Raw genomic sequence first — 11,598 nt, forward strand, 5'->3', positions numbered from 1 at the left:
TTCATGAATGCTTTAAGATTGAGCACTTTTCATATAGCTGGGTGACTTGGGTCACGAGATACAGACCAAAACGTGGACCCGGGTAAACTTAGGCTGTATTTGTTTAATATCGGCATAAAATGAAAGCTGTTATGTCAAAAGTATGCGGAAGCAAATAAAAAAAAAATTAAAAAATTCATGAATACCGTTTTAGTGAAAAATAAAATTGAGTAATGCGGACAGTTCTTTAATCTTCTTTAATATAAAAATTAATATAAAAATAAGTAGGGTTTTCCTTCCTGACGCTATAACTCCAGAACGCACGAACCGATTTTCACGGTTTTGCATTCGTTGGAGGTTTATAGCTAGGAAAATTCAGGAAAAATTTCAATAGAAAAGTATATGGTGTGTGAGTATCCCCCCACGAAAATAAGTATGTTTCATTTAAAGTAGATGGTGCCATTGTTTAACAGCTATTCATTGTACTTTGCTCAGTTAATTTCATGTGACACTAGCGAATACCCGGCGTGCTTCGCTGCGCCTTAAAAGTAATTTTGTTTTGTTACTCCCTCTCACAACATTTGAAAATATTATTTAATATTGCTGTACATATTTGTATAGTAGGGAGATTTTTTCAAATTATATAAATATACGTTATTTGAATATTGAATCAATACACGTTTGAGGAAAGGGTGCGATAGTAGACTCCAGTTATAAGATTATAAATTAAATTTCCAAGAGAAAGTCGGTTCTTTACATATTTTCTAATTACCTTCGAAAATATATTAACTCAAAAAAAATATAAACAATGCTTCATAGATCGATTTTTTTAAATCTAACTTCATAAAGTTCTTTAAAAATATTTTGTAAATGAGGCCATAAGAGCTTAGGGGGAGAGTTACAACACAAAAATACATTTAAGGCGCAGCGAAGCACGCCGGGTAATTGCTAGTTACTTATGTTTTAAACTTTTTCTTGTTTTAAAACTTTTCTCTTGTTTTAAAACTTCTCTTGTTTTAAAGCTTTTAATTGTATAATTAATGAACCGACTTCATTCATACAAAACTCGACAGGTCAGCGCGACCATACTCGTCGAGGAGCCATTTTGAACAGCGTATAAATAATTAAACTTTTTATTAGCGTTGTTGTTGTTGTTGTGGCGGCTACTAAGCCCCGCTCGGGTCGGTTCATCCGTCAACGTTGTCATCAGTTTCAAGGGGAGGCCCAGGAAGTGTACGACTTCCACAGGGTCTGTCCATAGGAACAGTGGCGTCAGCTGAGTGGGGTTTTCTGGGCATGTGAAGAGGTGCCGGGAGTCATGTGGCGACTCTCCACATGCCCGGAATTGGTTGGGCACATCCTCATTGATTCTACTCAGGTAAGAGTTTAGCCTGCTGCAATAGCCAGAGCGAAGTTGGGCTATTGTAGTTCGGGCAGACAAAGATCTGTCCCGTCCACGTCCGGTGGCTGTGTGCCTAGAACGGCATTCACAGGGCGGGAGTTTACATAACTCGAGACTGATTCACTGTGAATGCCGTTCAGGGTCTGTCGGTAGGTTGACGGGTCCAGAGGTTGTTTAATAAACCTCTGGACTTCGTCCGTCAGCTCGTAAAGATGCCTCATGACGTGCCTTGGCGAGGGCTCTTCCGCGAGCAGCTGTCCGCTGGGATGGCCACGTCTGTGGCTCCCAGCAAGGAACTGCTTGCAGAGCATTATGTTATGCTCCTTGACTGGGAGCATCTGGGCCTCGTCATATAGGTCGTGTTGGGGTGTCATCAGGAGGCATCCGGTCGCTGTTAGTAATGCCGTGTTTTGGCAGGTCTGTAGCTTCATCCACTGCGTCCTGCTAGTCCCCGGCGACCATACGGGCGCTGCATAGTTTAGAACCGGCCGGCCAATTGCCTTGTACGTTGCCAACAATGTTTCTTTATCTTTGCCCCAAGTGCTGCCGGCCAGCGACTTGAGAACATTGTTGCGGCTCTGTACTTTGTTGACAATTGCGGTTGTAGGCGCCGAGAAGGAGAGCAGACTGTCGAAGGTAACTCCAAGGATTGTCGGGTTATTCACCGTCGGTATTGTTACGCCATCGACGTGAATACCCAGTTGCAGTTCGACCTCCTTCGTCCAGTTGGTGAATAGGGTTGCCGAGGATTTCGCAGGGGATAAAGCAAGGCTCCTTGCAGTGAAGAAGCGAGAGAGTTCGGCGAGATAACCGTTTACTTTCGAGCACAACTCATCAATTCCATTCCCAGACGCCATGATCGAACAATCGTCAGCAAGAAAAGAAAGCTTTTGAAATGTAATAATTAAACAGTAGTGGGGACAGGACACCACCCTGCGGTACCCACTGTTTAATTTTACGTGGCTTGCTAGTTTTGTCTCTGAAAAATACTGACGAGTGTCGACCACTCAGGTAATTCGCCGACCACCGTTTGAGTCCCTGTGGGAGTGACGAGGCCTCTATATCTTCTAGTAGTGTTGAATGACTGACGGTGTCGAACGCCTTGGACAGGTCCAACGCTACTAGAATAGTTCTCTCACAGGGGCGGTTTCGGTTAAGGCCACGAGTTATCTGAGTGTTTATGGTTTCTGGAATGACGAGAGTGACCATAGATAGGTTAAGGACCTCCGTTATGCTACTCCCGCGGGACCCAAATTTTTCAGCATCAACATGCATATTCCGTCGTGTCCAATGGCTTTGGAGGCTTTCGCCTTCCCGATGGCTACCCTTACCTCACCGCTGGTGAAAACAAGAGGCGCACTGGGTTTTGGCATTTTGTGCAGCCTTCTGGTCACTCGACGTTTCGCTTTATCCACCGGAGGATGCAGAATGAACTGCCGGCTAAAATAGCTCGCGCATCGCTCCGGGTCCGACGAAGCGTGGACACCAAAGTCTATTTCGACTCTGTCGGCACGCTTCGTCGGGTTGGACAACGACCTCACGGTTTTTCACGGTTGCTCACACCAGAGGCGAAGTTGCAGGTCTTCAAATGCTCTTCCCATTTCTTCCACTTATGTACGTTGACAAGTTGCCGAATCTCCGAATTGAGATCCCTGGTACGGGGATTTCTGGGATCGGCATGACGAAGGTTGTCACGCTCTTCGGCTAGAACAGCCGCTTCAGCAGGAAAGTTCGGACGTGGATCCTTAATACATCCTGTTGGGATGCAGCGAGCTGCAGCAGCGGTGACAACCCTGCGGAGCTTACGTTCACCTACATGAACGTCGGTTGGTATGGGCAGTGCAGTGAAGGCGCCCTCAGTAACATCCGTGAAGCTTTTCCAGTCAGCTTTGGAAAAGTTTACATAAGTCCGGCAATCCACGGAAGCAAAGTCGGCAGGTTTATCAATCGAGATGACTATGGGCAGATGGCCTGATGCTAGGGTCAGCATAGGTCGCCATGATACGCTGTTTAGCAGACCAGCGCTGACAATTGTTAGATCTGGCGAGCTGCAGCAGCTGCCCATAATCCTGGTGGGTGCGTCGTCGTTCATTGCGAAGAATGTCGAATCGTCTATCTACTCAGCCAGATGTATTCCCCTACGATCATTTGACAGTATTGAGTGTCAAAGATCGTGGTGCGCGTTAAAGTCACCAACTACCATACGGTTTTCACCTCTGAGGAGCGCACCTATTTCAGGGTGATATCCTGCCGGGCAGCTGGTGACAGCGGGTATGTATATGTTAAATATTTCGAGCTTAACATCGCCTGACCGGGTAACAATACCCTGACATTCTAGGATGGTATCCCTGCGGTCGATGTCTGCTTCAAGCAGACGATACTGCACGGTGTGGTGCGCGATGAACGCTAAACCTCCACCATTGTCTCGCTCGCGATCTCGACGGTGCACATTGTATCCGGCGCAATTCAACAGGTTGTGTTTGTGTGTCTATTGTTGTGTTGTGTTGGGGTGTGCGTGTGTTGATTGTGTGCAGCCCGGGGGTGGTTTGCCGTGGCGGTGGTCCGGTTCGCGCAGCATGCGGCCACGAACGACGTGGTACATTTCCGGTGCGTACGTAGGCTTTAGCAGTTGCGGAGGTGACTCCACCCGCCACAGGCATTGCACCTGACCGAGGTGGAGTTTGTATTTAGTCGTCTCTGGCATACCCAGCAGGTGTAAAATTCTGGCCCTGGGTTTAGACTCTACCAGCTCTGAGCAGAAGGGTACGGAGCAGATGTAGCCCTAGAATCGAGCAAAGTTTGATGGATTTCGCCGACCTAAACGGGGTTAGATCGCCGAAACAACAGCCCTTGGTCGGGTAAAACCCGAGTCATTCCGGTACGTAGAACCGGCTGTCGTGAGAATGTTTTATTAGCGTTGTTGTTTTTGTTGTAGCGGCTACAACAACCCCGCCCAGATCGGTTAATCCTTCAATCATTGTCGCGAAACTACTAGCGGTAGCCCTAGGAAGCGTTCGGCCCCAAGGTGGTCTATCACAGGGACAGGGGCGTCAATAGGGTGGGGTTCAGTGGACATGCAAAGAGTTGCTGTGAGTCAAGGGGCGTCTCTCCGCATGCCGGGCATTCGTTTAGAACATGTTCGTTTATTCTGCTCACGTATGAGTTCAACCTGCTGCAGTAACCAGAGCGCTGTTGGGCTATTGTGGTCCGAGTGTCTCGTCCACGTCTGGTTGTTGTATGCCCACAACGGCTTTCACAGGTCGGGAGTCTACATAATTCGAGACTGCCTTTCTGTGAATGTCGTTCAAGGCCTGTAGATATGATGTCGGGTCCAGAGGTTGTTTGTTGAACCTCTGCACTTCGTCCGTCAGTTCGTAGAGATGCCTCCTGACGTGCCTGGGCGAGGGCTCTTCTGCAAGCAGTTGTCTGTTTGGGTGACCACGTCTGCGTCTCCCGACTAAAAACTACTTGCAGAGCATTCTGTTATGCTCCTTACCGGGGAGTATGTGGGCCTCGTCGTGCAGGTGATGTTGTGGCGACATCAGAAGGCATCCTGTCGCTGTCCTGAGCGCCGTGTTTTGGCAAATCCGCTGCGTCGTACTAGTCCCTGGTTACCACACGGGCGCTGTATAGTTCAAAACCGGCCGGACAATTGCCCTGTTACGTTGCCAGCAAAGTTTCTTTGTCTTTGCCCGAGGTGCTGCCAGCTAGTGACTTTCAGACCTTGTTGTGGCTTTTGTACTTTGTTGATAATTGCGGTTGTATGCTCTTCCAGGTGGTAAAAGCGTTGATAAAATGGAAAATTTCGAGATGCAGCGTATCTACTAGCAGCAACCTGCCCGAACTTTTTCTTCTGGTAGAAGCTCTGATCCAATACTTTTCCTGAATAATCCTGTAAATCTGTCATACAGCAAAATTACTCTCTGAAGTGAGAGTAAAAGGTGAGTAACAACAAAAAGTACGGGAACAAAAAAACCATTTTTCCTGTAAAAACCTCAACCAGTGATTGCTTGACACTTTTCATGATTTTACCAGAAGAAAAAGTTCGGGTAAAATCTTGCAACTTCATTCTCTACACAACTCTCCAAAAGACGCTCTCATTTACAGGATTTTGGAGGATTTTGGAGTACGGGAACATTTTTCCTGCAAGTTCGTGAAAAATCCTGTAAGTTCATGGAGTACTGGATCAGAGCTTATATCAAAGTCTCCACATAACCAAAGTTGGGCAACGCCTACGCCAACGCAACGAAGAAAGATGGCCAACTCTCAACTTTTCTTGCGCGTCGTTCGTCAGCTGTTCCAAATAATCAAAATTATGTGATTTAATCATCCTTTTTAATCAAATGCTGGCAAGGCATATAGTTTTTAATGCAATTATTGATATAATATTTTGATTTGTCTGCCGCTGGTATGTTAATTTAATGACCAAAGTATTTTCTGCTACGCGTTCTGTCAAAACGACGCCAGTGCCAACGCAACGCCAAAGTTGTATGTGGACGGGCCTAATCTTAGTTTTGGTTGAATTCATTACGGAAAAAACCCGCTCAACTTAAGGATTTGAGTGCGGCAAGGGTAATAATGTGAAGGCTACTTTACTTATATTTCTAAACATTTTATTGCCTGTTGCGGTTTTCACTCCGTAAGCAATTATTCAAAATTCTTCAGAGACGGATGGAATGCCGTTCTGAAAAAAGTTATTCCATGGGAATTTAAGATTCAAATATTCAGTTTGCGCTGCTTCTCTTTCCTTCAAAGTCAAATAGTGAATTAGCAGTTCCCTGAAACTCACACTCTGGTGATTCGAACACTTTTCTGGTGGCAAAATCAAAGTTTTTTTTAAAGTACTTAATTGACTAGGTAATCGTTTCAAAAGTTCTTCGATTAGGGTGATTAAAAATTTATGACAGTCTTTTAATATGCTTGTTAAGTCAAGTTTATCACGCAGTTCATTAGCCCCTTCTGTAAAATCATCGTGGAAAAATAAGTTTTGTATATTTTTATAAATGGAAAAAATTTATTTGAAGGAAAAAAAATCACAAAAAATCGCCGAAATCTAGACACTCTGCTCCGAGGCATCTACATGACATTTTTTTTTGATGATACGGCTTTGATAGAACTTTTTGGTTTGATGCGAAAAACAGAGGTGTCGATAATATTGTAAGGATGCTCTGGTGCAGGATCTACTTGCCGCTCGCGACGTGGCTCAAAATCCTCTAGCAAGTGTGGGGCCAATAGCATGAACAATTGCTAATAAACGTTTAAGAATAAAATATAGATAAATCTTTAAAAGGAGCGTTTTTTACCTCAGTCCACGACGGCAACCCAATATTGGAGAAGCACAGCTCCCAGTAGGGTAGACCTAAGTGAGCTATTGCCATGCGCAAGTATTCACTGAAGGTATCTGATAGGAATATCCACTTCATTGCATTCAATTCGAGTAGATAGAATTTGGGATTATTAGAACCACTTGACTCATAGACCATACACACTTTGGCGACATCATTAATGGTATTTAGTTCGAAAATTTTAGTTTTGGTTGTTATAACGGGCTCTAGATTTCCCCAACGATCTTTTCCAACTGCCAATGGTACAGCGCTGGAACCTGCTCCTCCATGAATACCTACACCATCAATTTCGCCATTTATGTTATCAGCAACAACTCCTAATCCTCCAAATGCTCCTGAAATACCATCAATTGTTGTTGTTTCGTGACTTTCTATTTCCAATAAATTAGTTGTAGAACTTGTGGCTGGCGGTATGGTTCTGGAGCTGGAGCTAGGTGGGCCAGTTGTGCCCAAACTGATTGAGGACTCGAAATTCTCACGTAAGAGTGTAATCTGCTGAAGATGTGGGAGATGAATATAACCTACTCGGCGTAAATCGTTGGCTGAAAAAGAAATTAAATGCGATCCATGTATTAATGTGTACGTACATACATACATACATATATACACGCGTAAGAAAATTATATGAAGGTCCTACGTGCATACTGATAGCTCCATTGTAGTAGAAATCCATCTGTGGACAAATAAAATTTCTTCATATCTTCCGGCAAATAGACCGTATGTCGTTGCTCCCAGTTCACAACCTGAGCTTTCTCGCATGGTTTTCGATGTTCACAGGAGACATTGCGTACTCGCGGTATTTTAGCTTCATTAGTAAACAATTGTATATAAATGAACCATAATTTTTCCGGTATATATGTACATACATATATTATACTTATGTATTATAAGATCATGGTTCAATAATCACTTCATTTACCAAGTGTTCCCATCAGACCTAATGTTAAATGATCATAGAAAATATCCTCTGTTGTAGGTTTCTTTGCCATGTTTTATTTACAAAAATGTACCTATGTACATCCGTGTTCACATACAAATGTTAATTTTCAAAACTCAATTTGATAAGTATACATAAATACCAATATTGCTAGGGGAACGTTGATATGTTATAGTACATATACAAACTTGGTATCGATGGGAACAGTGTCCCAGTTAGCAGTTTCGGTTTCCTATTCACTAAGGGCCGGTTGTTCAATGTCTGGTTATCACTTCTTGCTGGTTAAACATCATTATCGACGTTTTCGACATCATGCATATAACATGTGATCGATAAAGCAGTCGTTGTATATAACCAGAGCTTCTACCTCCGATTAGTTCTAATCATACATTGAACAACCGGCCCTTAGAGTTAATGCTCTGTTATGCATACTTGGCCTTGCTTGAGAGTTGTCACATAAGGAATCGGTTAAATGAGCTTCGCGTGTAAACGGTTTGCCCAACGCACAGCCTTACATACGCAGAAGTCTGTTGGTTTTTGATTTCGGCGTAAAAATGGTATAGCAGTGCATGCATTACCACATACGCGTTCCACAAGTAAGTTTTAGGGCCGGTTACTCAATGTCTGGTTAACACTAATCTCCGGTTAAACATTTTTATCGACGTATTCGACTCCATTCATATAACAGGGAGTCGGTAACGTCGATAACGATGTTCAACCAGAGACGATGTTTAACCAGAGATTAGTGTTAACCAGACTTTGAGTAACCGGCCCTTAGAGTTTCTTTGATATACGTTCACAGTTTGAACTTTGCTTGAGTTTTTCTACAAGTAGCTTGAATTACAAAATGAGATACAAAATGAAAGGGCCTGGCCTTCGCATGTACAAAAACTTGAACTTTTTGAGTAGGGTTGGCGCCTTTTAAAAATTGCTATCTTCAATACACACATAGTATAAAAGTCGGGATATTTTGACCACGCTAATCTCAAAAACTACTGAACGGATTTATACGAGCTTTTTTAAGTATAACCCGTATTGGTAGGAATATTATTTTTAGTACTTTAAATTCCTACAGAGTTGCCACTTGTCTATAAATTTCTAAGATCCGCAGATGTTCAATAGTGTTTTTGTTATAGTGGATTTGTTCTGTTTCCCCTTCCGCCATAAAAAAAGCTAAGATTCGAGAGATGTTCTTAAAGGTCATTCTATTTTTATTGGTGTTTAAAATTGTACAACATTTGAAAAGTTTAAGCGATATTGTTAATACTAATAAGCTACAATGACATATCACGCAAAAAAATTAAAAAAAATGTAAACTAATGATTATGACCCGGTTAAAATCAAACAGATTAATAATTGAATATCGAATACAGAATCATTTATAAACTGACAAATACACTTAAACATGCATATGACCAATACGAATACAATACATGAACATTAGGGTGGTTCGAATTTGTTTGTTCAGCCCATAACTGATGAATATTAGATATGAGGAACCTGCGTTTTTTTATTTTAAAACCGGGGCTTTGAAGCTTTTCGTATATTCCTCGTGTCATAATTATAAGTTATAAGTATTAGTTAGTTTTAGTTATTTTTTTTTATAAAAATTTTATTTATTCTTTAACAAAGACCGAATAAATCCAAATTTTAAACTATGTGCATTATTTAAAAACAATTCCAAAAACTTTCGTAAAAATTTCGAACTTCTTAATTAGATTTCTTAGAAAGATTTTGAGTATGCAGGTTTGTGGATAAACTGTTAAAATTTGTCATTATGTGGTGCGTTTATAATTATGACACGCGGTGTATGTATTTCGATGGGGCAAATACATTTCTATTGTAGAATTGCTATAAAAAGATATAGATTGATCAAAAATATTTCGCTTCAGAAATCTTCGAACAATAATGATAAATACATACATATTAAACTTATGAGATATTCCATCGTCACGGGTAGGACATTTGTACATTAAAAATGTACTTTATTTTTAAAATTTAGGTATAAAGTACTCAACAATTCTACATTTTAATAAAGCTACCGCTAATTGACTATTATATGCGTTATTACAAAATACGAAAAAAAAATTCCAACTTACTTTTGTATGGGAAAAAATCGGGTGGGAAAAAAAAGAACCTGCTTTTTTGAGCAGATATATTTTGCGGAAACTCTGCGAATTTATTTCACTTTTCTGTGTGAACTTAATGTCTTGAAATAAAAAAAAGAACCACGAATAATTGAAAGCAAAAACTTACACAAAAAGTATTGCTTTGTTATAAAAAAAAAAAATCCGAAATTCCTCTGTCGCGGGTGGGACAACGAAAAGGAGCGGTTAGTGTGACCCATACTGTAGATTATTTATTAAAAGATTTTAGAATCCAAGTAGAGAGAGATTCGATTCACTCACTTTTTATCTTAGAACAGTGCATTTTTTATGGAAGAAAATCCTAACACCGTCAGCAAACAAAAAAAAAATTAAAATCAACGCAATTTCCTAGCGTATTGAACTTTTACTTCTACTACTTAAATTAAACTACGTGTCAGTCAGTGGCGTACCCACGGGGGTGTTTTAATACATAGACGCCATATTATACATACATATGCGCCATATTAGCACACACCCCGTGCGTCCGCCACTGACTCACGTACTCAATGGGTCATCACAAAAATAATAGCAATTGTCACTGTTGGAGCTTTCAGATTGCCCACTGCATACCTAAACGTGACAATTGATTATAAACATGACAAAAGTTATAGCGGCGAGTTTTGTCATTGCACGCGAATAGGGTTGTCAATTTGGAACGAACTGTGAACACCCCATTTATAAGTGTTCAACGAGTATGCGAAACTTACTTATGATCGGTTTAGTTCAGGTCTGAAAGCGTATAAAACAAACTCTTTTTGCATTCATGTATATTAGTTGGAATAAGATAGAATATAAAGGCTGCATTCCAAAACGTCAAAATAAAAAGCATTATAACTAAGCCTCAACAGCTTGTAATGCCAAATGTGCGCAAGCATGCTTAGATGCGAGTTTTTAGCTAGGTTGCGCAAGTTAGACTTTTTCTTTGGAAATAAAGAGACTGATGCTTTGTATTCTGACGTTTTGGAATGCACCCAGCATCACGTATTTTAGCGGTGAAACACCTCAATGATGAAAAAACCCTATCTAGAAACTCTGTTCCATAATTTTGTGTCGTCGCGGTCAAATATTAACCGATTTCAAAATAACAAAAAATATGGGTGTCCTTCTTTTCCATAGCAAGAAAATTCCAAAAAAGTTGATTTTCCTGTGTATTTTTGGACCAACCTAATGTACATGTATGTATGTATTTATGTATGTGTGTACATAGAGAGGTATGCGCGCGTTTGGAAGTGATCAACAAATTGAGATGATCACTTGAATGTTCATTAGTTTACATGGTTAGGTGGCTACACATAGCTTCACTATTTGGCATTTGTAGTTGTCTGCGCAGCATCATCTTCTTCTTCGTGTCAAGAAACTTCCCACACTGTCGACTCGACTGACCGACGAGGACGTGCCGCCACCTCCACATGGGCATCCAAGCCATCACTCAGGCGACTGAAGCGGCGCGCCCAGCTGCCACGACCCATAAAACCACCTGTGCCCATTGTAGCGCCACTTCCACGACTTCCGGCATCTCGGAAGATGCTCAGCAAGTCCTGATTGTCACCCTGTTGTGCGCGTTTAATGCCATGCTGATATTTGGCCTCTTTGGCCAGCAGCTGCTCACGTTGCATTTGCGTCTTCACTTCGGCGGGTATGTCGGGTATTATGAACTGCATGATGCCTGTGATGACGAATACGACGTGCTTAAAGATAAGAAATCGTGCATTAGATATTGCAGAAAAGCTACATTATATAAAAGTGTATCTAAGTTAGAAAATAATTACCTCGAAAACGACAACGAAA

At 41.6% G+C, this 11,598-nt stretch overlaps 2 protein-coding genes across 2 annotated transcripts in view; one reads left to right on the top strand and one right to left on the bottom strand.

The window, feature by feature from the left end:
• Positions 1-11,598, top strand: part of LOC118739186 (anoctamin-5) — a 366,850-nt gene that overhangs the window by 354,544 nt on the left and 708 nt on the right. The window lies entirely within an intron of this gene.
• On the bottom strand, positions 6,433-7,922 carry LOC118739177 (tubulin polyglutamylase complex subunit 2-like). The gene is made up of 4 exons (XM_036470363.1): positions 7,646-7,922; positions 7,364-7,531; positions 6,685-7,268; positions 6,433-6,628 (listed from the first exon to the last, which is right to left on the bottom strand). The coding sequence occupies exons 1-4, from the start codon at positions 7,713-7,715 to the stop codon at positions 6,458-6,460; spliced, it is 993 nt and encodes a 330-aa protein (XP_036326256.1). The 5' UTR covers positions 7,716-7,922; the 3' UTR covers positions 6,433-6,457.

Source organism: Rhagoletis pomonella, unplaced genomic scaffold (assembly GCF_013731165.1).
Source record: "Rhagoletis pomonella isolate Grant_MI unplaced genomic scaffold, Rhpom_1.0 Rhpom_scaffold_00005, whole genome shotgun sequence".
In the NCBI taxonomy this organism is placed as follows: Eukaryota; Metazoa; Arthropoda; class Insecta; order Diptera; family Tephritidae; genus Rhagoletis; species Rhagoletis pomonella.